The sequence below is a fragment of the Brachyhypopomus gauderio genome, chromosome 18, assembly GCF_052324685.1.
Source record: "Brachyhypopomus gauderio isolate BG-103 chromosome 18, BGAUD_0.2, whole genome shotgun sequence".
Lineage (NCBI taxonomy): Eukaryota > Metazoa > Chordata > Actinopteri > Gymnotiformes > Hypopomidae > Brachyhypopomus > Brachyhypopomus gauderio.
Window position 1 is genome coordinate 506,644 of NC_135228.1, and position 27,277 is coordinate 533,920.

General features: G+C 40.1%; 2 protein-coding genes and 1 non-coding gene across 8 annotated transcripts in view; 2 read left to right on the forward strand and 1 right to left on the reverse strand.

Annotated features, from left to right (window-relative positions):
- LOC143481333 (NACHT, LRR and PYD domains-containing protein 12-like) overlaps positions 1–13,078 on the reverse strand; it is a 57,883-nt gene extending 44,805 nt beyond the window's left edge. Inside the window, exon 1 of the mRNA XM_076979309.1 lies at positions 12,900–13,078. The gene's annotated coding sequence lies outside the window, so the exon portion shown is untranslated. The remainder of the gene's footprint in view (positions 1–12,899) is intronic.
- LOC143481331 (NACHT, LRR and PYD domains-containing protein 12-like) overlaps positions 1–27,277 on the forward strand; it is a 47,544-nt gene that overhangs the window by 1,282 nt on the left and 18,985 nt on the right. For 2 of the 6 annotated variants that reach the window (XM_076979304.1, XM_076979305.1), the window contains exons 1-7: positions 11,531–11,890; positions 12,305–12,477; positions 16,826–16,900; positions 17,153–18,923; positions 21,658–21,834; positions 22,681–22,857; positions 23,516–23,692. In XM_076979304.1, the coding sequence (XP_076835419.1) occupies positions 12,363–12,477; positions 16,826–16,900; positions 17,153–18,923; positions 21,658–21,834; positions 22,681–22,857; positions 23,516–23,692 (2,492 nt within the window). In that variant the 5' untranslated portion in view covers positions 11,531–11,890; positions 12,305–12,362. Of the gene's footprint in view, positions 1–3,072; positions 3,091–11,530; positions 11,891–12,304; positions 12,478–16,825; positions 16,901–17,152; positions 18,924–21,657; positions 21,835–22,680; positions 22,858–23,515; positions 23,693–27,277 lie in introns of those variants that run through there. The other 4 variants (XM_076979302.1, XM_076979300.1, XM_076979301.1 and 1 more) reach the window with 4 other exon arrangements.
- Positions 3,857–3,961, forward strand: LOC143482471 (U6 spliceosomal RNA). The gene has a single exon (XR_013122234.1). It is a non-coding gene; the product is annotated as a U6 spliceosomal RNA (small nuclear RNA).

The window sequence follows — 27,277 nt, forward strand, 5'->3', positions numbered from 1 at the left end:
AATAATCAGGGTTGCCAACTCTCACGCAATGAGCGTGAGACACACGCATTGACTGTCTTCAACAGAGACCGTCTTCACACGCTCACACGACATACATCCGATTTCTCACACTGAAAAAAACTAGTTTAGGCTATTTACCTCAGATCCATATCTATGATTCAATGAGTTACTAGTTCGCTCTGGCGCCAACCACCGGCGATCGATCGCGATATAACACTTAATTAGTGTCCAACAATTTACACTCGCCGCCACCCCCCGCCAACATTTTACACACATGCTGCCCCCCCCCCCCCGACCCTGATAATAATAATTTTAATAGTAATTTTAATAATTTTTGCTTCGCCTCGCTCATATTTGCTTGCCTTCACCTCCCTCATAGGAATAAATTGCGAAGTTCGTTTCGCTTGGCCAAATTCGTGTGTATGTGTCCCCGGCTTTAATGTTTGATGTGGGACTCTCCTGTGTTAAACTGGCGCTTAGCATCTCCACAGATTGCAATTTGGGTACTAGCACACTGCTTTGGATAAAAGCATCTGTTAAAAGTAGTGTATTTCAGTGTGATATAATTAACCGGGGTATATAAACCACCCTGGTAGTACTCATCTAATGGCGAACTTACTTCGATGTGTTTTTTCAAGTTTGACGGCGAGTTCATAAATGATGACCGCGATGTGTTCTTCGGAATGCAGAGGAGGAATACGAATGACTTTTCTTTTCGAGGAATTCAAACATTTTGGCTAAATAAGGCCAGGGGTGTTGGGGAAAGACATCTGTTGCAGCCATGTCAGATCCTCAGCCATTTAGCATACAAATCTTAATCTCTTACTGAGCGCTGATTGGTTATAGTGTGTGACACGGCACACTTTGACCTGTCGGTATTTTATTAAGCTTCGATTTAAAAATGAAAAAGGAACGAGATGTTTCTGTAAATGTAAAAAAGTTTCGCTTTGAAATGTAGTGAAGTAAAAGTATAAAGTCTTACCAAATAAAAGTACTTGAGTAAAGTACAGATACATGGAAATGTTACTTAAGTACAGTAACGAATTACATTTACTTAGTTACTGTCCACCACTGCATCTAACGGATGAGCTTTTGGGTTGGTGAACATTGCTTTAAATGGTCTGTGGAGTTTTCTGTTTAATAGTTAGTTTGTTTCTTCCTCTGATTCAGGTAATAACTCTCTGAACCTAAACCAAGTTTTCGACCTCATGCGTCGTATGCATTATAACATTAAATTGTTTATCTATGTGATCGACTGGGGTGTGGTTTTTGTCTGTTGACGGCCTAGTCAGTCTAGGACTCTGCCCAGGGTAGTTTGCCGATCTATGTCTTGTCTATGCACCAGTTGACTGCTGGTTATTGTACCTTTAATTTAGACTATGTCACAGGTTTTCCTTCTCTACTTCCTTCTTTTTTACACTCACTAGCACTTAAGAATGGTGACCGGTGTCGGGCAGAGGAGGATGGGTTCCCCCCTGAGTCTTGGTTCCTCTCAAGGTTTCTTTCTCATGCAAAAAAACTAGGGAGTTTTTCCTTGCCACTGTCGCTCTTGGCTTGCTCTCTGGGGGCTAGGACTCGTCACTTGTAAAGCTGCTTTGTGACAACTACTGTTGTAAAAAGCACTGTATAAATAAAATTTGATTTGATTTGAAGAATTCATTGCAAATTGTGTGGTTTGCAAGAGATTTGTATTGCGTCAGTTCGGGGGCACTTCCTCTCATAGAAAGGCAAAACAAGAATGACAGATTAAAAGCATTGTATTGAAGTATTTTTGAAATTTCATATGTACAATCAAAAACCAGATAGCAAGTGTGTTTCCATTTTCTATGTTCTTTTTTTGTGTATGTTGGACTCTTCCCTGTCATACATAGATAAAGTCCATCAGCCCATACCAGAAATGAGTATCATCCACATCAAGGACTTTTATCAGTGGAGTGCGGGAATCTAGCATAAGCCAGGCGGCCAGGCTTCTGATGCTACACTTAGGACTGGTCATTCCCTACCATGAATATTTGTGTTATGTACAGTTGTGATCAAATTTATTCAACCCCCACTGAAATAAAGTGTTTTGGCCAGTTTGACATTGATTTTGATCATTTCAGTCATCTTATTTACAATTATATCAAAGAGGCACTTATAAATTAGACAAACATAACATAATATTTATGATGGAATAACCACAAATGTCTTTACTGTGCTCACATCATTATCAGTTTTATTCAACCCCCTAGTGACATTATTTTTTAGTACTTAGTACAACATCCTTTTCCAGTTATGACAGCTTTCAAGCGTGAAGCATAGCTTGACACAAGTGTCTTGCAGCGACCTATGGGTATCTTAGCCCATTCTTCATGGGCAAAAGCCTCCAGTTCAGTCACATTCTTAGGCTTGCGCACTGCAACTGCCTTCTTTAGGTCCCACCAGAGGTTCTCAATTGGATTTAAGTCTGGTGATTGCGATGGCCACTCTAGAATGTTCCAGCCTTTCATGTTCAACCATGCTCTAGTGGACTTGGATGTGTGCTTCGGATCATTGTCCTGTTGGAAGGTCCAACGTCTCCCAAGCCGCAGGTTTGTGACTGACTCCATCACATTTTCCTCCAAGATCTCCTGGTACTGAAGGGAATTCATGGTACCCTGCACACGTTGAAGCTTTCCTGTACCATTAGAAGCAAAACAGCACCAAAGCATAATTGACCCCCCGCCATGCTTCACAGTAGGCAAGGTGTTCTTTTGTTCATAAGCCTGGTTCTTCCTTCTCCAAACATAGCGCTGGTCCATTGTCCCAAACAGTTCTAATTTAGTTTCCAAAACCTGTTCCAAAACCTTTGTGGCTTGTCCACATGACTTTTGGCATACTGCAGTCGACTTTTCTTGTTCTTTGGAGTCAGCAAGGGGGTGCGTCTGGGCGTTCTGGCATGGAGGTCTTCGTTATGCAGTGCGCGCCTTATTGTCTGAGCTGAAACTTCAGTGCCCACATCTGACAGGTCTTTTTTCAGTTCCTTAGCAGTCACGCGGGGATTTTTCTCCACATTACGCTTCAGGTAGCGCACAGCAGTCGCGGTCAGGATCTTCTTTCTGCCACGACCAGGTAACGTTTCCACTGTGCCCTTTAACTTGAACTTGCGAATGATACTTCCGATAGTGTCTCTTGGAATATTTAACAACTTCGCAATCTTTTTATATCCATTGCCATTCTTGTGAAGAGCAATAACCTCTTCTCTTGTCTTCTGGGACCATTCTCTTGCCTTCACCATGCTTGGAAACACACCAGTAGATGTCTAGAAGGAGCTGAGTATCACAGTCCTTTTAAATCTGCCTAATTGGTGCTTATCATGCTTGATTGCTGCTCGTTGACATCCACAGATGTTTTCAATACCTGATGGAAAACACTGGAATGAACCTCTGTTCTTAGGAGTGGTAGTCGTAAAGGGGTTGAATAATTGTGTCAATGAAGAAATCACAAAAAGGCCATTTAATACTTTATGACAAAAAAAATTGATGCTATCTTAGTTGCATTTAGTTCTTTAACAAGTCCTTGTAAGATTTCATTATGAACACAATTACAAATGTGCACTGAATTCCATAAAACCCTTCGCAGCATTGGGGGTTGAATAAATTTGATCACAACTGTATAATGCCCTAAAGTGTCTCATATGTCTATAGTTATCTGCTATTAATGTGAACAAAACGTGCACTTTGGAGTAGGAGTTAGGTTGTCGGTAATTAAATGGCTATTGAATAGATGTGATTTAAATTATTGTTTTAACGTTTCATGATCCTTTCTCACATTATGTACAAATCAACCTGGGTAGTGGGTTGTTACAAGATGATAATGTTCTTTGGGCATGGACTACCTATACAGCCTTACAGCACCACATATACAGTGACGAATACAGAGTAGATTTGCATGGCTCCTGTGAAAGGATGACGTGCTAAATTATGAAATGTCCATTGTTTTGGGGCCAATACAGTCATCAGAACTCCTATAGAAGGCTCAGGTACTTATCAATTATTAGGGCAGTCATGGCCTGGCGGTTAGGGAACTGGTCTTGTGACCGGAGGGTCATGGGTTCGATTCCCAGACCTAAGGCCATGACTGAGGTGCCCTTGAGCAAGGCACCTAACCCCAACTGCTCCCCGGGCGCCGGGCTAGGGCTGCTCACCGCTCTGGGCACGTGTGATCCACAGCCCCCTAGTAATCACTAGTGTGTGTGTGTGTGTGTGTTCTGACTGCACAGCTGGGTTAAAAGCGGAGGACAAATTTAGATTGGGGTGTAAAAATCACAATTGACAAAATATGGCACATTTACATTTTTACATTTACATACCTCCTCTCATGTGATGATTTAGCCATCTGTGTTCCTTTTCTTTACTCGACCAGGGCCCCTTGTTGAAAGAAGTTTACACAAGAACTCCTCATCATTGTTAGCAGTTGTCTAACCTCCAACTCCTCCCAACCAATCCCCCACTAACTCATAATTTATGATCTACTACAGAAATTAGCAGTAATTTGTACTGGGATGCTTCCCATTACAGTAACGTCTCCACTGGACACAGGTCCAAATCCGATCAACACAAAAACATCAGTAAAAATCCCTAATATCCTTACATTTAATATTTCACCTCATGCTTTAGGCCAACGTGGTTCATTCTGATCTTTATTCTTCCCCCCAATGTAAAGATCATGTAATGTGCATTTTGCATGCAACAAAATAATCTATGATGTACTCAAAATTCCTGCCGCAGACATTTTCAGTGGACAGAGCAGCCAAATCATTAAGTATAAGGTTAGGGTCTTCTGAAGGAATAATTTTGTTTAGGAAGACTGCCTATTTTTCACTTTTGAGCTCTCCTTTTTGTGCTTGAACTTATCTAACATCTTGTAGAAATTATGTAGAAATTATTCCCAAAATTTCAGATTCCACATTAATGAAACATACACTGTGATTGAGTTTCACTGAACAGTGGAGGTTGGGTAGCTTAACTGCTAGACCACACAGCAAAGAGCATTTCTCCACACACGATACACACCCCTCTGCCTCACACTCATTTACGTTTCTAACCACATTCTGATGTAACCACGCTGTAGTTCCTCTTTTCTGTCACTCAAGCAGACAGTGCCTATCTATTGCTGAATGGGTAGTTACAAGGTTTTTACTTTATCATTCTTAAAATGTGTTTAAGCCAGTGTTCAACATCTTGAACTTCCAATATCAAATGTTGTTTAAGCCGTCTTAACACTTAATACAACAGATTAGTCATGTAGTTGGATTAACAATTATTGATAACATACATCTAAATGTTTATACAGTCAAGCATGCTGTTGTAATGCTGGAGGCATCATAAAAGAAGAAACAGTGGGCGAGGATGGCAGAGGGTTACCCTTAATGTCCATACTTAAATATAATACAGAGGGATTTCCATACTATCCATACTTAAATGTAATACAGAGGGATATCTATGGTGTGATTTTTGTTTCAATAGTTCCACAAAAGCAAAAGTAAATCCAAGAGCAGAAAGTATATGTTATGAATGCAAAACTGAAAAAAATATATCAAAAGTATATATTTTTTATATAATTGGTTATTTGAAACTTATTTTCGTTTGCATTTTGACAAGTTTTTGGTTCCATTGTTTTAGTTTTTTTGGATTTTCCCAGTAAAGCCTGCTTTATACCTCCGGACACGGACGAATTTCGTCCGTCCGTACCAAACGTAGCCTCCGTAGGGGGCCACTATACCTCTTTCCGTTTCCAACGTTGTTATGATTTTTTTTAATACATCCTCTAGAGGGCAGTATAGTCAAATTTCCGGCACCAGCGCACCAGCAATCTCCTCCCAGCTGTTTTTGCATCGCTGTTTATCGCGATGACCTGGCACCGTAGCAGAATGTAGCCTCTAACCAACTCGCAAAGTTTCTCTTCTAACTCGAGCGTCATTTTTTAAAGTCCAGTACTCTTCTTCATTGATTTTCCCGAATTGGTGTACGCCCGATGCTTCTGACTCTCTACTGCCCCCTGATTTGCGGATTATATTGCTCCGTTACTACGGATTCGTAAGCGCTCTGGCAACGGACCCACTGACGGATGAAACGACCTCCGGAACCGGACGAAAGGGTCCGTATCCGTAATTACCGTAGGGTGTGAATGGGCCTTAAGGTCTTTTGCTTCTGGAATCTCTCTTTGCTTCTGGTTCGTTTTTTGCTTCTGACTTTTGGAACACATTTCACGTGTGGGAGGGTCTTAGATGAAGGCGTTCCTCTGCAATCTCCATTGGTCACTGATTCCGGACTGACACAGAGCTCTGAGACCGCCTCTGGGACCAAGCCACGCCCACCCCACCAGCCTCCCAGCGTTTTCAAACGTGGCGGAACGCGGTGGTTCTGTTTCACAGTAGCATGTAAACTAAGTTTTACCATAAAAGTTTATACAAAGGTTATAATTAATTGGTAAATGGTCTGTAGATATTGCAAATGTACACTGTATAATAACTACATTAAGCATGGCAGTTAATATTTAGCACACTTCCAGCGCGAGCTTTTTAAAAATTTAGTGAACTGGATGCAGGCATGAAAATCTGTCACCTTGCAGCGAAATTCGCCGTTTTTGAAGTATTTTGCGGTAAAACAAACTCTTATGAAAAATAGGTAGATAGTAAAATAAGAAACAAGATTTTTTTGTAGTTCTAAATGATGAACCCTGGTATTTTTTACACTCATTTTTGCCGCTGATGTTATTTATTGGTTCATTAAGATGTAATGGTTTTGACTGAGCCATCTGGAATGGCGAAAGCGGCTCGCGTTTACGGATCTGGCTCCATATATTGACAAGACAGGTCAATATTTTTCAGCGCGACATTACCGTGAGAGAAGTCAACAGGGAAGAGCGTGTTTAAAGCTAGCCTTTAAATTATTTTTAATTTAATCGCTGCTGTAGCTTCTGTCACCGTTTTGCTACATTCACAATAGTAGCGACTAGTTACTCGCTCCTCCTGGATCATTCGCTAGCGTCCCCGCGGGTCTAAAGTGAGAAGGAAATTAATCCGCACTCTGCGTTTCAATGGACTACTCTTCTTACTCGCACCCCTCCAAGTTAAAATCTTTTTGTTTTTATCTCTGAGTCCGACAGTGTCTGAATGTCATGTCTGACATGTATTATGTTTAGTATCTCTATGTTCAATGGTTCAATGAATATTGTTCACTTCTTAATAAAATATGGACAGCACAAGATGCATGTGATGTGTGTTTGTGTGTGGTACCTGCAGAACACTGAAAAACTGTGAGTGAACAAAGCTGGTTGTATATAGGGTGGCCACTTTTCAGTATTGCTTTAATTTTGGTATTTGGCTTTAATTTTGGTATTTTTTACTATTATGGATTTTACTATATTTGGCATCACCTCTCGTACACCAGCTGCCCCCCACCCCCCGTCCGTCGCCATACCAGATATTGCAAATACTCATATTTCTTCCACACATCAATGTTCTCTCCATCCAGTTCACTAAAATTTTAAAAAGCTCGTGCTGGTGAGCATGCTTAATGTAGTTATTATACAGTGTACATTTGCAATATCTACAGACCATTTACCAATTAATTATAACCTTTGTATAAACTTTTATGGTAAAACTTAGTTTACATGCTACTGTGAAACAGAACCACCGCGTTCCGCCATGTTTGAAAACGCTGGGAGGCTGGTGGGGTGGGCGTGGCTTGGTCCCAGAGGCGGTCTCAGAGCTCTGTGTCAGTCCGGAATCAGTGACCAATGGAGATTGCAGAGGAAGACCCTCCCACACGTGAAATGTGTTCCAAAAGTCAGAAGCAAAAAACGAACCAGAAGCAAAGAGAGATTCCAGAAGCAAAAGACCTTACTGGGAAAATCCAAAAAAACTAAAACAATGGAACCAAAAACTTGTCAAAATGCAAACGAAAATAAGTTTCAAATAACCAATTATATAAAAAATATATACTTTTGATATATTTTTTTCTGTTTTGCATTCATAACATATACTTTCTGCTCTTGGATTTACTTTTGCTTTTGTGGAACTATTGAAACAAAAATCACACCATAGATATCCATACTGTTCATACTTAAATATAATAGAGGGATAGCCATACTGTCCATACTTAAATATAATACAGAGGGATATCCATACTGTCCATGCTTAAATATAATACAGAGGGATACCCTTACTGTCCATACTTAAATATAATACAGAGGGATATCCATACTGTCCATACTTAAATATAATACAGAGGGATATCCATACTGTTCATACTTAAAATATAATAGAGGGATAGCCATACTGTCCATACCTAAATATAATACAGAGGGATATCCATACTGTCCATACTTAAATATTATACAGAGGGATACCCTTACTGTCCATACTTAAATATAATACAGAGGGATACCCATACTGTCCATCAGGCCCGTTGACAGTCTTGCTGGGGCCCGGGACAAGAAAGTTTCATGTGCCCCCCCCCAAATCTTACGTCATTTGAATTTTCTCTGTAGCAGACAATCCTTGTGTTAGGTCATATAGTATATATTATAGCCACACATCAAAGCTGTTTCTGACAGCTGACTGGTTTATACTTGACGCGTCGCGAGGGTCCGCACGGCAAAAAAGACGTAATCGCAGTGGCACCGCCCGTGCGTGAGGGTGTACACCTCTCAAATTTTGTAACTTGGCGCGCACCGCACTTCATCGCGATGTTTGCCGGGTTCATACACCTTTACAAGGTGGAATTAAAGCACTTGTATGTCACTTTCAAGGTCAATTTCAATATTTCCCAGAACGTTAAACTTAAATAAGTTAAACATGTATACTTTTGTATTTTCTTTGTATTTTCTTTTTGTATTTTCTTTGCTCATCTTTAATTTCTTCACTCACTCCAACCCAATTAGCGTTTTAGCGCCCTAACATCACCCAGGAGGATGACTAAACAACAAACTCGTCCTAAGGCGGGGCCCACCTGTGTTCGGGGCCCCCCCGCAGTGCGTGCCTTGCATGCCCCTCCCCTACGCCAGTGGGCGCGGCACTCGCGAAGTTACAAAATTCGAGAGGTGCACGACCTCACAAATCGACAGTGTGTCGACAGCCACAGCGATTACGTCATTTTCGCTCGCGATGCGTCAAGTTTAAACCAGGCTTAAGCCTGTCGTTTTAATGCCTGTTCGGTTTTCATAAGCCTCGGATGTTTAAAACGTTCGTCCCCCGTCAACAAATCACGTCCCCCCCCCGTCTACAAATTACTTTCGCTATCCGTTCGTGGGGCGTGGATTTTCACCTTCTTCTGAGGTGGGGAATGATAGAAAAAGTTTGAGAACCACTGGGTTAGCCTAAAATTAGCTAAAAATCTATCTCAGGTTAGCATAATATTTGCTCAGATGTACCCCAGGTCAGCCTAATATTGCAAGGAACCTGTAGACACTGTTTTATTGATACCAATTGAGTCCTGCTCCCTCAGGTTCAGCTATATCAAAAAGGGATATGGACTGATTTTGACATGCAGCTTTTGTCAAGAGAACATAACCGATCTGCTGGCAGTGTTGTGTTCATTGAAGTATGTCAGTGCTCAGAAGAAAAAGTGATTCCCAGAGATAGGGATGCACTTGTTTGGTAGCAAGAACTTAAACCAACCTTCCCAGCACTGAGCAAACTAGCAGTGAGATACCTGGGAATTACTGCCACTTCTGTGCTGGCAGAGAGGTTCTTTTCAAAGGCAGGAGAAGTTCTGAGCAAAAAATGGAACAGACTAAAGAGTAAATCTATTGTTCCTTAACAGAAACTTATGAATGAGTGAAAGTGTTATTTAAATGTTCAGTGTTTTTCATGATAACATGTTAATCTATTATGAATTAAGATGTAAGTTAATTTTTATAGTTGTTTTTAATAATTAAATTTAATATGGTTTTAATATTTAACTTATTTTTGTGTGCATGAAAGACCAATATATAAATATTTAGTTAGATTTTCTCCTGTTTGGTTTTTCTGTTGTATAAGCTCAGCTATTTTGTAAATGTAAATACCTCAAAATACTTAAGTTTACAATAAAATTAAAAATTACTTTGATGTATTTTTTATGAAGTTATGATTTGAAATGCACTATTTTTTTAGATTTACCAGACACATTAGGTGTATTTGCAGAAAGTGTCTGTACTGGATCGGTATCATCAATAGCTACCAGCCTCAATTTTACTCTGTATAGGTATTGGAAAGGAAATCTGTGATATCAAACATCACTAATGAGTAGTATTGCAGCCTAATACAAAACAAAAATGCTACCATGTGTACTAAAAGCCGGACAGGAAGTTTGATGTTTATATCACATTATTTTACACAAGATTATTAGCTGGTTGCAAAAAATTAATCTGATTATTGCATGACTCATTTAAACCCAGAATTGTCCCATTATCTGATTGTCAAAGTGCAAGCAAATGTTTTGATTGGAGTTACCAGATTATTAAGTACATGTAAATAGACTCATTGCTTAAGTGCTACCTTTGTAGGATCAATTATTCTGCCCGCTGTAAACCTACATGGATTCCAACTGAAAATGCCTAGGATTGGTTCATGAATCTTTACATGTGACCAGAAACTGACATTGATATGTGGCTACCTGTTTTGGACACCAGCAAAATGCACTAAGGAAAGCCTACAAAAACCTTGAGTGGTCATACTTCAGATCAGGATTTGTAGGTGAAAATGCTGTGACCAGGACACCAGTAGATAGACTGGTTGAATGTGAACAGGTTTGTGCAGATGGTTTTATTACATTTTATTTGGCCAACTGAAAGCGACATAGACTGGCTTTGTTTGTACCTGACACTACCACTATCTAAATATTTGTACAGGTAAACAATATTTTTCCAAATATTAAATATAAATTCTTGTGATTTTAATGTACGGTTTTAATGTAAGGTAATTTGGCAATCTATCTAATCTTGGGATGTCTTGAATATGGCCTTTTCTCTAGCTTTTGTGGTCTGTAAAAAGATCCGCATTCATACACATTTATTTCGTATTTGTTTTTGTGTTTCCACAACATTAACACTATATGCTAATACTGCCATTCGTTCTGTTTGTTCAGTGGGTATAACTACAGTGACTCTCTGTGATATAACCTGTGCATACCATCTATTGTGGTGGTAACACTAATATAGCCATGATACAATAGCAAAACTTCCAACTTGTTAGAAGGAAATGAAATCATTTTGTAGAGTTGTATATGTATATATCATGCATCATATTCAGTTTTTTAGATTATTTTCTTGTCAGCTACCTATTGGTGTCACAACTTGCATATTAAAAACTGAAGAAAAAGTGAAGTGGCAGTGAATAGTTTGTGAAGGCCTGCTGGGTACCAGGAGTGCTGCATTAATTTTATAGCACACAATCAGTTTAGTTTCAGGGTCAGTGAAAACAAATACATTTCATAACATTTTAAGTGATATAAAGTGACAGCTGATTTTTAATGGTTTTTTTTATTTTATTGCAGCCCCAGTCTTAGAAATACACACCCACACATTTCACTAACCTGTACTACAACATCCAAAAGAATTATCTTCGGTACTTAAGACTTGACCTCTTAAGTACCCAAAAGATCCACTCAATGTTCTGGTATTGAAGTGTCCATACCACACATTTATATATGTGTGTGTGCGTGTGTGATGTTTCCATGTCTCACTTTAATGGCCTTTTGACCCTGGACCATTTATATATTTACTACTCTCCATTTGCCCTCAATAAAAATAATTTTGAGTTTGAGTTTTTAACACGCACTTCCTGTGATGGCTGAACTAGTTCAGTCTGGTTTAAAGTGGAAGTGAAACTCTCAACGGATTCATTGCGTGAGGAGAAAATTAATCATTTTTGGAGAGAAACACAGTAAGTATACAAACTGCAGCAGGAAATTGTAAATTATATGAACCAGCAATACACAAGAAACAGTTCAGATGATCTCAGCAAACAGATAAAAACTAACATAACTTCTGAGTCAAAAGCTACTTTCAGATGGACACAGTAGCTGAATTAATATATAAAATCAAGTCAGGTCAACTTAAAATAATAAGGAAGCTTAGTTAACAACATTTTTCCAACAACTTGTGGCTCATGTATCCTAGTTCTGCATCTCAGTTAGGAAAAGATTATTTACCTTGAATTAAAGCTAAACTTAATTACCTTATAAGAAAACTGACTGTTCTATAAAAACAACACTTGTACTCTGAGTACATTTAAACACAGATAAGACTTGTCTCTTTATCTAAGGTAAACACCTGTGTGTGTCTGCTCCCTGTTCAGGGTTTCAGTGTATTCTGACATGTGAATGAAATAAAGGAAACAGCAGCACATTGTAAAAATGGATGAAATAGTGCAGACCAACATCACAGCTCAGACAGGAGGGAACGTCAGTGCTCCCGTACTGCACGGAAATCAGATTCAGGGATCAGTGACACTGAACATTACATATGGAGGTAAGAGATGAATCTGTTCAAATAAGCATCTTTCAGCACAGCACACTGTTGATATATATTATGACTTGGTGTGTATGTGTGTGTGAGAAAGAAATATATTAAAGTACACAGTTTCCAGAGAAACAGCACATTTCAGACAGCACGTTTCAAAAAATTCTTAGGGTATGTTGAATTCTGACCTATCTGCTATGTAGGATGCATTCTTTGAGCAGATGTAAGTTGTAAGTTGCTCTGCTAAATAGCCTAAATGTAAATGCAATAAAGTACGACAGGATGGAAGAAGGGAGGAGGAAGTTTAAGGAGAGAAGAAAAAAATACTAAATAGCTTATGTGGATGACTCGTATGTGGATGACAAGCATACACATACAGTAGGATGACTTTGCCGAAGTTTCTTCTAAGGAGAAAGAATAGACTGAAATACCTCTCTGCAGTTCTTGGTTCTCTGCTGTATCAGCATAGGGCTTCCGTTAGCCAGAGGGGGGATGGTTTTGGACCCCCTGAGTCTTGGTTCCTCTCAAGGTTTCTTTCTCATGCTCATAGGGAGTTTTTCTTTGCCACTGTCGCCCTTGGCTTGCTCACTGGGGGCTTGGACTCGGACACTTGTAAAGCTGCTTTGTGACAACAACTGTTGTAAAAAGCGCTATATAAAAAAAATTATTAATTTTTTTGATTGATAGGGCAGATCCTGTAAGCGTAGGGGAGGGAGGGCGCAAAAGATGATTGATGAAGAGAGCATGAAGAGGAAAGTATGTGTCCAGCGAGAGAGAAGAAAGATGGTCCTGGTGAGGAAGGGAAGACAATGTGGTACGGAATGTCACAAGAGTTGATGGACTACAGATTGGGACAGAAGGTAGAAGAATGTGTGGTGCACAGAAGTGGCAGAAAGGGAGAAGGAAAAGGATAGAAAATGATGGTGTGAGAGGTACAGAGTGTGATGGTGGAAGGAGGCAGGCACGACGAACGAAAAGTAGTGCAACATAGAACGTTAAATGTGACGAATGTGAAGTTCAGCGCAGCAGTGCAAGCACTTTAAATAAGCCTCTCACTCAGGCACGAACTTTAGACAAAGACGAGCACGAGACATTGCGCGAACGCACATTAAATAGGTGATGAACACATTCCCCAGTGATCACGAGACAAGGCACAGGTGAGACTAACGAACACGCTCACAAACAACCCACACCCACGGAACTACAAACATGGACATGGAGCTGTCATCGTGACAGGGTGACTGTGATGTCTCTTGTTCTAGAGGCCTAATGACGACAGCAGTGGAACAATGGGGGAAGAATGTAGTTTGTTGTGTGTGTATGTGTGTGTGTGTATATATATATATAGTGGTGGGACTTTAACGCGTTAATTTCGATTAATTTACGCACTAAAAATATTAACGCATGAGACAATGGAAAATTAACGCACTAAGGAAAAATTTACGCACTAAAAATATTAACGCATGAGACACTTTTGCACCGTGGAATGTTTCTCAGTGCACGAGTTCTAGACATACAGATTATATGGATGCACAATAAGATGAGCATGATAGAGATGACTGAAGAGGCTACGCTGGTGGATGGGAAATTTAAATATAAGAAACTTCCAGATGGAAGTACAAACAAAAATAGTGTTATTTGCACTTTATGTAGGAAGGAGTTCGTTATCACAGGAGCACTTTCACCCTTCGTTACCACCTCAACGCAAAACATGTTGGGGCTAACGCGCAAGTCAGTAATGATAACTTATCTGATAAATGTATTCCTAGTACGATAGGGAGAACAAACATCCGTATTTCACATCCTGTCCCGGGCGTCGCGGGTTTTTTTTAAGTGAGAAAATGTCCTGGGGTCAGTTTCCCAAAACGTTCTTAGCGCTAAGTACTTCGTAACCTCGTTCTTACGTACGAGGTTAAGAAGTACTTAGCGCTAAGAACGTTTTGGGAAACTCACCCCTGGATTTTAAATGACCTTCATTGGACCATTAAGACTGGATTAAACTTTCGCGAGTGACCGTAGCGCGCGACTCCGCACGCGTTTATACATGACGCGTCACATTATTTGCAGTGTTGTTCGCTCTCTGTGGTCAAAGATAAAGGCTTACAAGAAGCGCTGCACATTGCGTCAACTGATGCAAGTTACGAACTACCGTCCAGAAAGACAATGTCGAAGAAAATCCAGCAGCTGTATGATGAGGAAAGGGAAGTAAAACAGGTTATTGTGAAGAGCGCCACAAATGTGGCTCTGACTGGGGATCACTGGACCTCTGTTAGCAACAAGAATTATCTTGGTGTGACAGCTCATATTATAGATGATGAATCTATAGATGATGAAGATCCAGTCATTTGCTTTGAGCATGCAGAAGACCACTTCTAGGCACTATGGAGATCCCTGTGGCAGAGGCCTGGGAAATTAAAGAAAAATATACCATCTAAAATGGTATTAAAAAACATCTTCTGATTTAAGCAGCACTGATTGTGAATCAATTTCACCTGATCTTGTGCAAATGGAATAGACAACAGGTAGAAATGAGAGGCAATTAGCAAGACCCCCCCTATAAAGGAGTGGTTCTGCAGGTGGGGACCACAGACCACTTCTCAGTACCTATGCTTTCTGGCTGATGTTTTGGTCACTTTTGAATGTTGGTGGTCTTTTCACACTCATGGTAGCATGAGACGGACTCTACCACCCACACAAGTGGCTCAGGTAGTGCAGCTCATCCAGGATGGCACATCAATGCGAGCTGTGGCAAGAAGGTTTGCTGTGTCTGTCAGCATAGTGTCCAGAGGCTGGAGGCGCTTCCAAGAGACAGGCCAGTACACCAGGAGACGTGGAGGAGGCCGTAGGAGGGCAACAACCCAGCAGCAGGACCGCTACCTCCGCCTTTGTGCAAGAAGGAACAGGAGGAGCACTGCCAGAGCCCTGCAAAATGACCTCCAGCAGGCCACAAATGTGCATGTGTCTACACAAACGGTTAGAAACCGACTCCATGAGGATGGTATGAGGGCCCGACATCCACAGATGGGGGTTGTGCTCACAGCCCAACACCGTGCAGGACGCTTGGCATTTGCCAGAGAACACCAGGATTGGCAAATTCACCACTGGCGCCTTGTGCTCTTCACAGATGAAAGCAGGTTCACACTGAGCATGTGACAGACGTGACAGAGTCTGGAGACGCTGTGGAGAGCGATCTGCTGCCTGCAACATCCTTCAGCATGACCGGTTTGGCAGTGGGTCAGTAATGGTGTGGGGTGGCATTTCTTTGGAGGGTCGCACAGCCCTCCATGTGCTCACCATTAGGTACCGAGATGAGATCCTCAGACCCCTTGTGAGACCATATGCTGGTGCGGTTGGCCCTGGGTTCCTCCTAATGCAGGACAATGCTATACCTCATGTGGCTGGAGTGTGTCAGCAGTTCCTGCAAGATGAAGGCATTGAAGCTATGGACTGGCCCGCCCGTTCCCCAGACCTGAATCTGATTGAGCACATCTGGGACATCATGTCTTGCTCCATCCACCAACGTCACGTTGCACCACAGACTGTCCAGGAATTGGCGGATGCTTTAGTCCAGGTCTGGGAGGAGAGCCCTCAGGAGACCATCTGCCACCTCATCAGGAGCATGCCCAGGCATTGTTGGGAGGTCATACAGGCACGTGGAGGCCACACACAATACTGAGCCTCATTTTGACTTGTTTTAAGGACATTACATCAAAGTTGGATCAGCCTGTAGTGTGTTTTTCCACTTTAATTTTGTGTCTGGCTCCAAATCCAGGCCTCCATTGGTTAATAAATTTGATTTCCATTGATGATTTTTGTGTGATTTTGTTGTCAGCACATTCAACTTTGTACAGAACAAAGTATTCAATGAGAATATTTCATTCATTCAGATCTAGGATGTGTTATTTGAGTGTTCCCTTTATTTTTTTGAGCAATATATATATGTAAAATGTATCTAACAAGCGCAAAGAAATGTTGGGGTAATACAAAAGTCATGTTTAAAAAACTGTAAACCACGGTCAAATAGCCTCTCTTCAGAGCATGCTACCATGTATCTAATGATATTTGTACACTAAACAAATTACAGATATTATTTAAAGTATTCCAGATATACAGTATTTACAAACTATTTCAACATTTTTAGAGCACTTCTTAAAACTTTGTTATTTCTAAGACTGGAGCTAAACTTTTCTAGCTACCTACAGTCTCACCATACACAGAACAACAATGACCAGAACAACGATGATTGATAGATAGCTAGATACCTCGACCCCAAGAATTCTACACACAAAGTCAGTACACATCAAACACAACATTTAATCTGGTCAAGTTCTGATTCTCCAATGTTCTTTTGAAAAAGTTCAGGAAAAGTCCAGTTCCAGCACCAGCACAGTTCAGACTGGAGACTCTTCAGGGACTCCTGCTCTCAGTGAAGGTCTGTTTATAATATACATTAATTTACATATGGAAATTAGCTGCTAGTTTTTTGTAGTCTTTCAAGTCAAATTTGTCCTTAATATAAATTGTTCACCCTGGAATATAATGTAATTTATCCCTGACCATGGTGTGTGACAACTGGTACATGTTACTTCGCAGACAAGTATTATTTAGGAGAGGAGGAACTGATCAGAAAATAACTGATATTTTTCTAAAACACAATTGAATTATATTAAAATTATTTTTGCAGAATGGATAAAAAAATCCAAACTCCACAAATCCAACCTGAAGAAGGAGTATAATGAATTTCATGAAGGAATCTCGCAGCATGGAAGCTCAACCCTTCTGAATGAGATCTACACAGAGCTCTACATCACAGAGGGAGGGAGTGGAGACGTCAATAATGAACATGAGGTGAGACAGATTGAGACAGCATCCAGGAGACCAGCAACACAGGAAACACCCATCAAATGTAATGACCTATTTAAAGACAAACCTATCAAAAGAGTGCTAACTAAAGGAATTGCTGGAATTGGAAAGACAGTGTCTGTGCAGAAGTTCATTCTGGACTGGGCTGAAGGAAGAGCCAATCAGGATGTCCTCTTCATATTTCCACTTCCTTTTAGAGAGCTGAATTTGATGAAGGAGAAAAAGTTCAGTTTGGTTGATCTGATTAATTACTTTTTCCCAGAAATAAAACAATTACAATTAATAGACTGTGATGCTTACAAAGTCATTTTCATCTTTGATGGTCTGGATGAATGTCGACTTCCTCTAGATTTCCAGAATAATGAGAGATTATGTGATGTAACAGAGTCAACCTCAGTGGATGTGCTGCTAACAAACCTCATCAAGCAGAAACTGCTTCCCTCTGCTCTTCTCTGGATCACCTCTAGACCAGCAGCAACCAATCTGATCCCTCCTGAGTGTGTTGACCTGGTAACAGAGGTACGAGGGTTCAGTGATCCTCAGAAAGAGGAGTACTTCAGGAAGAGAATCAGTGATCAGAACCTGGCCAATAGAATCATCACACACATGAAGTCCTCAAGAAGTCTCTACATCATGTGCCACATTCCAGTCTTCTGTTGGATTGCAGCCACTGTTCTAGATAGATTGTTGGGTAAAGCAGAGAGTGGAGAGATCCCCAAAACTCTGACTCAAATGTTCACACATTTCCTAATCTTTCAGATCAAACACAAAGACAGAAAGTACCATGGAAAAACTGATTCTGTTCCTCATCAAACTAGAGAGAGAATTCTGGTATTGGGAAAACTGGCCTTCCAGCAGCTGGAAGAGGGAAACCTGATCTTCTATGAGGAAGACCTGAGAGAGTGTGGCATCGATGTGAATGAAGTGTCATTGTACTCAGGAGTGTGTACTCAAATCTTTAGGGAAGAGTATAGGTTGCACCTGGGAAAGGTGTTCAGCTTTGTACATCTGAGCGTTCAGGAGTTTCTGGCTGCTTTATATGTATTTCTCCACTTCATCTCTAACAAAAAAAATGTTTTGGAACAGCAAACCACTGGATTCCTACGTGGGTTTCAGAGATCAAAATCATTGTCAGATTTATTTAAGAATGCAGTGGACAAGGCTTTACAGAGTGAGAATGGACACCTGGACCTTTTCCTCCGCTTCCTTCTTGGTCTCTCACTGGAGTCCAATCAGACTCTCTTACGAGGCCTCCTGAAACGAAGCAGCTGCAATAGCAAAGCAAAAACAATTAAGTACATTAAAGAGAAGATCAGAGAGAATCCCTCTGCAGAGAAATCCATCAACCTGTTCCACTGTCTGAATGAACTAAATGACCATTCTCTAGTGCAGGAAGTCCAAACATATCTGAGCAAAAGAGGCAACTATCATCTCATTGGAGCGAGACTCTCTCCTGTGCAGTGGTCTGCTCTTGTGTTTGTGTTACTGAACTCAGAAGAAGAGCTACATGAGTTTGACCTGAAGAAATATGACCCATCAGAGGAATGTCTACTGAGATTGCTGCCAGTGGTCACAGCATCCAGAAAGGTTGTGTGAGTATTTTCCTTCATAAACGTCTTACTGTATTTGCCAAAAGCATCATAAGACTTGGTACAGATGCACTGTAAATGTAATACAATGAGTGTGCTATGTGTAACGTGATGTGCATGTTGTGAACAAGTGAGGGGAAGTCTTTATGAGTAACATGGACGAACAGACAGAGCGTGATAGAAAGACATTGTCAAGGGAGGGCAAAACATAAAGGTTTAAATACACATAAAATACTTCTTGTTAATGAAGGGAAAACAAGAGACCGGTGAAACAGGCTAATTTTGCTTTTTATTTATTTCTTTTTCTCTACAGAAGCCTCTCTGCTTATCTTTAGTTTGTTGAAGCGAAGCTTCTTTCTCTATTAATTAACATGAACTTTTGACTGCACCCACGAGAGCTGTTATCTCAGGCTCAGGTGGTGCTCTGCAGCTGGGTCCTGCCTGAGAGACCCAGCAGATGGAGCAGGACTACAGCAGGGTGGAGGGTGGAGGGGACTGTGTGATATGATAAGGCACAAATATTCACATTTTCTTGTGCATCAGAGAGATCTATGAAAATATGTAGAGAAAGACAATAGAGTGTGATGTGAGACAGATAGGTGATTGTTGTCTATATGCATTGCTTTCAGTGGTGACTGGCCAATATGGGGCGCTAGGTTGCCGCCCCCTTAATATTGTTCCGATATTAAAATGAGTTCACTATAAACTGTGATAGTGAGGAAATTATTTAGTCACACTGTGTGTCTAATAGCCATGTTTGAATTTATTACAAGCGTAAACACATAATTGTATTTAATTGCTTACATTGTGCACATTTCCTGTGTGCGGGCGCTGGTCTAATGAGTGCATGTAGATGCATAAACTTTTGCCAAGCAGGTGATCTGAGGCTGCAGTTTAATTGGTTGGTTTCAGATTTTCCATGAAGCGCAGCTGTCTGCGCCCTGGACACACCCACTCTTGTTGGTAGTGTCAGTCAGCTACGGTTCGTTAAAGCTAGGTTTATGCTTTCGTGAGTGACCGTAGCGCGCGACTCCGCCCACCTCACGCGAACCTCCAACGTAACTCGGTTCACGTTGAATATCAGCATGATGTCAGTAACTCATTACTTACATTACTCTAATCTTACCACTTTTTTCTAATCTTATTTTTTCAGTAGCCTAACGAGTAATATAACGAGTTACTATTTCCAGTCCAGTAATCAGATTAAAGTTACTTATCCAAGTAACTGTGTGTTACTATTTTTATTTTCCTTAGTAAAAATATAGATTTTTTCTTTATGCTTGGCTCAGTTATACTTTTGCTTCTGACCATAGTGCTCGACTCCGCACGATGCACGCGAACCTGTGAGAGCGCGAGCGCATTTTACACGTCATTCTGTGCAGTGTTCTCCATAACAATACATGGTAGTGTAAAGAAATACTCCTCAAAAACATTGAGGAACATTTACCGGACCAATTTTAATGTTGCATTGTGTTCCAGGTTTGAAAAGTGCTGGAATTTTGGCTAACAGTCTACTTAAAAATGCTTGAAATTGTAATGGTATTTCATTTTCATCAAATAACTGTCTGACTGAATAGTTTGCTTGTATTGCATTTACAAAAATATTTACAAATAATACAGCGCATTGACACAAACCTAATGTCCTAAACCTAAAGTTACTGAAGTAACTTGTAATCTAACATAGTTACTTTTAAAATCAAGTAATAGGTATCATAACTAAATTACTTTTAAAAGGAGTAATCAGTAATCATATTACTTTTTCAAGGTAACTAAGCCATCACTGTGTATACATTCTTACATTAGCGTCTCGCCATATGATAACTCTGACAGCGTCAGAAAACAAAACCAATCCAACATTGTCAGATCAAACAGGTGTAGAAAAGAGAAGGCAAGATGCAAAATCCAGAATACAGTCCTAGGTCAGAGTAAAGGGTAAACAGTCCTCTTCAGGGTGCTTTCTCACCACTATCGCCTCTGGCTTGATCTATTGGGACTTGGACCCGGATGTCTACAGCAGCTTTGTGACAACAGCTGTTGAACAAAACACTATATAAAGAAACTTTATCTGTAAAATCAGTATGATGTATATGAGCGAGTCTAAACTGAGGTGAAGTGCGTTTCCAGAGGATGTTTCAGACAGAAACGTTCATCAGCTGCTTCTGTGCTTATGAATTTGCTGGAGAAGGAACAAAATATATTCGAATAAGTAAAAGTTTAAATCATTGCATCATTCAACAGGGTACTAAAATTCTAACAGTGTAAGCCAGTCCAGTGGAGCAGATCAGTGTAGTGAGCTGAAGGGTGTAGCAGTGGGTGTGAGTTATGTATGTATGAGTTAGAATGGTTAAGTATGCAAGGTTTGCAGAGGGACATATTATTGCTTCAGGCAACGCGTGAAATGGTACCTCGTTACGAAGAAAGCTGAGATTGATATTAACATTTTGGTACACACATTCATTCTCATCAGATATGACTTTTCAATATTCTATACAGTAAAACCAGTCTATGAGTCCTATGGCCTCTGAGTGTGCTTTGATTATTGTGTTTACATTTTTGTTTGTGACTGCATGTGCCTTGTGACTGCATGTGCCTTGTGTGTGTGTGTGTGTGTGTGTGTGTGTGTGTGTGTGTGTGTGTGTGTGTGTGTGTGTGTGTGTGTGTGTGTGTGTGTGTGTGTGTTTATACACGTGGTTGTAAGTGCGGCAAGCATGAACAGTTTTTCTCCATCTCTCTACAGTCTGTCTAACTGCAGTATTACAGAGGAAGGCTGTGCTGCTCTGGCTTCAGCTCTGAGGTCAAACCCCTCATCACACCTGAGAAAGTTAAAACTGAACTACAATAAACTAGGAGACTCCGGAGTAAAGAGGCTCTCTGCTATACTGAAGGATCCACACTGTAAATTGGAAAAACTACAGTGAGTTAGTGTTATTTACTATTCATTATACACACATACTGTAAATCACTGTATCTTCCGCATACACACACACACACACATTAAGGTGTTTATTTCAGTAAAACACAGACACACATGTACACCAAACCTTTCTTTCACAGCCAAAGACCAATGCACGTATATACTGTACACACACAATACACACAAACAACAAATATATAAAATCAAAAAGAAACATGAAGAAAACACAAAAATATACAAAATTAATTGTAAAATAGGGAAAGTGCATGTGTTTGTACATCCTAGTGTACAGATGTTTTATTACAGACATTTTGTTTGCGTGTGCCTGTGTGTGTGTGTCCATGTGCACGTGCCTGCCTGTGTGCATGCTTGTATGCATGTAAGTGTATGTGTGTGTAGTAACAATACATTGAAATGCAATGCTCTGTGATTTTATTTTGACATATGCATTTGTAATGTAGAAATTATTAGAGAGTGAATGAACTGAGTGTGCATGTGTGTCTGTGCATCAGTGTGTGGTTTTGAAAAATATTTAGTGTTTGTGTGCCTCTGTTAGTGAGAGACATTGTGTGTGCATGTGTGTTTGTGCATTTGTATGTTTTTGTGTGTACGGTAATGTGTGTCTGTGTGTAAGAAACATTTTTTGTTTGAATGGAAAATTGTGTGGGTGACGTGTACAGTTTTTATGTATAAAGACGTGTGTAGATTGTGTGTGTTGGGGGAGGGGGGTAGAGTGTGTACACCATTACAACAAAAATGGAAGTTAGAGTTATGGTGTGCATATGACAGAATGTTTGCATTTTTGTGTGTGCGTCTATGTGTGTGTCTATGTGTGTCTCTTTACAGGCTGTCTACCTGCAGTATTACAGATGAAGGCTTTGTTGCTCTGGCTTCAGCTCTGAGGTCAAACCCCACATCACACCTGAGAGAGCTGAATCTGAGCTACAATAAACCAGGAGACTCAGGAGTGAAGCAGCTCTCTGCTCTACTGGAGGATCCACACTGTAAACTGGAGAAACTACAGTGAGTTACTGATACACTGTGTTTCTCTCTCTGTCTCTCTCACAAAGACACACATAGGTGGGGTGTGGGTAGGCCTGTGCATGTTTGTGTGTGCACAAGCATGTGTGAGTGCTGTCTATACCTGTGTGTATTTGTGTGCGTGGTAATGTTTGTGTTTGTGTGTGTGTGTGTGTTTGTTTGTGATAGAGAAATATTGTGTTTGTGTGTGTGTGTTTGTGATACAGAAATATTGTTTTTGCTTTTTTGTTTGGTTATTTATGTGTTTTGTTTTTTTGTGTGTACATGTGTATGTGTGGTTGTGTTTGAGAGTTGTCTGTTCCTGTGTCTTTTGGGCATGTGGTAATGTGTGTGGGAGATGTGTGTTTGCATGTGTGGCATGTGCAAGTGATTTAATGTGTGTGTTTGTATTTTAGTTTGTGTGTATTGTGCGGGCTGCCCAATGGAGGATGGGTTCCCTTTTGAGTCTTGGTCCCCCCAATGTTTCTTGCTAATACCCAACATCATAGGGAGTTTTTCCTTACCACTGTCACCTCTGGCTTGCTCATTAGGTTTGTGACAACATGTGTTATAAAAAATGCTATATAAATAAATTTGACTTGACTTGAATTGACTAAAATTTTGATGTAAAAAGTATGACAAGCTTTTCTCCTGTCTGCAGGCTGTATAACTGCAGTATTCCAGAGGAAGGTTGTGCTGCTCTGGCTTCAGGTCTGAGATCAAACCCTTCATCACACCTGAGAGAACTGAATCTGAATCGCAATAGACCAGGAGACTCAGGAGTGAAGCAGCTCTCTGTTCTACTGGAGGATCCACACTGTACACTGGAGATACTGCAGTGAGTTACTGACTTATTGTCTCACACACTGTCTCTGTCTCTCTCTATCACACAAACACATACATATGCAGACCAACACTGTCTGCATATGTGTTTGTTTCTTGAGCATGTGTGCCTGTATGGCTGTGTGTGTTTGTGTGTGTAGCGGGCTTGTGTCTGTGTGTGTCTATCTCTGTTGACTTGACTCTGCCCCTTGAGACTCTCTGCGTTGTGTAATAATAATAATAATAATAATAATCTTTATTTGTATAGCACCTTTCATACATACATGCAACTCAAAGTGCTTTACAGTATAAATAAAAGAAACATAAAAAGGAGAAGACAAAAAGAAAATGTTAGAAGAAATTAAAGTAAAATAACATAAAATGTAAAAAAGTAAAGTAAACAATATAATAAAAAAGTAAAGTAAATAAAACTAATTAAGATAATTACAACAGATTTAGCTCACCCACGCTCTCTAGAACAACAAACACTCACACAGAGTGCGACCTTCACTCTCACTGGTTTTATTCGAACTGTGTGCTCGTCGGCCCACAGTTATGCACGGCCACCTGGTGCTCGACTCCCAGCCGAGGGTGAAATTCCCAATCACTCAGTTACCCTACCTGATAACCACCAATGGTGCCACCTGTATACCCCCCCCCCATGGAGTTCGACCGCCAAACCTCTCGACTCTTGTCGAGTTAGATCCCCGATCCTGACAGTTCCCTATGAACTGCGTCTGGCGTCGCCTGTGTAAACACGTACCAGGAGAGAAGTCACAACCTCTGCAATAAGTTTCTGCTGAGGAGAGAGACAAAGTTTAACTAAAAGCAGATCTATAGAGGAAGTAAATATAAGAAGATAAAAATAAAATATTAAAATTAAAGATAAAAAGAAATAATTAAATAAAGTGACAAATTATAAAATAATAGACTAGAGTTTCTTAACTAAAAGCAGATCTAAACAGGAATGTTTTGAGACTGTTCTTGAAACTATTCAGGGATGAAATGCCTCTGAGCTCTTCAGGAAGAGAATTCCAGAGCTTTGGGCCATAGTGGCTAAAAGCACCCTCGCCAATCTTTAATCGGCATCTAGGAATCACCAGTAGATTACTGTTTGAAGACCTCAGAGACCTGACTGGAACATATTTAACCATCATTTCCCTGAGGTAAAGAGGGGCAAGACCATGAAGACATTTAAAAACCAAGACTAGAACCTTAAAATCTATCCTAAAGCTGACAGGTAACCAGTGCAGTGAGTGGAGTGCAGGTGTAATATGATCTCCCTTTCTCCTGCGGGTCTAGAGCAGATAGAAATAGAGCTCTTTGGAAGAGCAGATAGAACAGCATTACAATAATCTAGCCTTGATATGATAAATGCATGGACAAGTTTTTCACAATCAGCAAGAGTGGGCATATCTCGGACCTTAGCAATGTTTCGAAGGTGAAAATAAGCTGTCTTGCATGTAGTCATGATGTGTGATTTGAAGCTGAGCTCATTATCAAAGGTGACGCCCAGGTTCTTAACACATTGTCTGGCATTCAGATTCATTTGATTTAAATAGGTCTGGACATCATTCCTTTGTGAATCACTGCCAAGAACAAGAACCTCTGTCTTCTGTTTATTTAATTGCAGAAAATTGTCAGACATCCATGTCTGTATATCATCTATGCAGTCAAACAGTGAGCAAATTGATTTTAGTGCCTTAGGTTCTAGAGAAATGTAAAGTTGAGTGTCATCTGCATATTGATGATAACTAATACCATGTTCATTAATGATATGTGGTAACGGAAGCATATACAGGTTGAATAGTAATGGCCCATGAATTGATCCTTGGGGGACGCCACAAGTTATTTTTTGACGTGTGGAGGAAGAGGTACCTAATGCTACATAGTAATCACGCCCAGTTAGGTATGATCTAAACCAGTCTAAGACTAAGCCACTAAGGCCTACCCAACTCTGTAGTCGATCAAGAAGAATTTCATGATCAACCGTGTCAAAAGCGGCGCTTAAATCCAGCAGAAAAAGGACTGAGAGTTTGCCTGCATCCTTATTCAATCTCAAGTCATTTACTACCTTAACTTGGCTGTTTCAGTGCTGTGGAGAGATCTGAAACCAGATTGAAAAGTGTCATTTATTTGATTTACTTTTACATAATCATTCAACTGGATTGACACAACTTTTTCAATGATTTTGCTAAGAAAGGAAAGGTTAGATATAGGTCGATAATTATTGAGAATTGTGGAATCAAGATTTCTGTTCTTTAATAGTGGTTTAACCATTGCTGTTTTAAAAAAATTTGGGAATTCACCCAATTGCAGAGACTGATTAACAATCGTTAGAACTTCATTTTCTAATGAGCTCAGAACCTGCTTGAAAAAGCATGTAAAGGGTCCAGTTCACAAGTAGAGGATTTTAGTGATGAAATCACATCAAGTAGTGTTACCATGTCAACTTCTTGGAAATAAGACATATTAAAGTTAGGCTGAGTAACTGATATAAGGGTTGATAGTCTATTAGTGCTTGTTGCTATGTTCTGCCTTATACTAGTAATCTTGTCCCTAAAAAATATTGCAAACTCATCACATTTTTCAACTGAAACAGTCTCAGGGAAGACACAGGAGGTGGGGTTTACTAGCTGATCTATACTTCTGAACAGGACAGCCGAGTTATTATTTGATGAATTGATTTCACTTCACTGTTGTAATTGTGCAATGTTGTTTTAAAAATATCAAAATGTACTTGCAATTTTGACCTTCGCCAACGTCTCTCAGCCTGCCTACAATCTTGCCTAAATTTTACAATAGAAGGAGTGTTTCTCCAGGGCATCTTAATTTGACCAGTAATCAGGATAGAAAGACTGGACATGTTCTGCCATATGACAAAGTTAATTTCTCCTTCTCTCTCTCCTGTGCATCAAAATGAGAATGGCAAAAAGTACAGCATTGGATGAGTTCACTTAAATTCTCTGCCTCACACACACAAGCAGCTCTCCTGACTCTGCGAACTGAGTCTTCACAATTAAAACATTCAAAGCTATAAAATAAATTCCTGCACAATACATATAAGACAGAGACCTCCAATTATGGCACATTTCTTTCCCTTTTTTAACATCAAATCTTATTAAATTAATACAATTTAAAATGAACAATAAAACATTTCAATTAAAACAATTTACTGTGCATCAAAATGAGAGTGGCAAAAAGTACAACATTGGATGAGTTCACTGAAATTCTCTGTCTCACACACACAAGCAGCTGAGAAGAAAAGCACACCATTTTAGCCTAATAACTGGTAGCCGAACCTCCATTAACTCATGAAATCTGCTGCACGGATTAAGAATCACCCTCTACGCTAAGTACATGCACACAAAAACACCAACATCTCGATACTAAAATACATTTCACATAACTTATTCAGTGCATTATAAGTGCTTAAACAACTTTAAAACAATACTTTATGAAGAGCACAGAAATCACCCACCTCTCCTCAGTGAAATTTAAAGCAAACTGAGGAGAGAGAAGAACCGCAGGGATAATGAGAAAACAGCGCGACAAAATAAGTGTCCTCCTCCCTGATCGCTTTATTGTCACGGTACGGCGG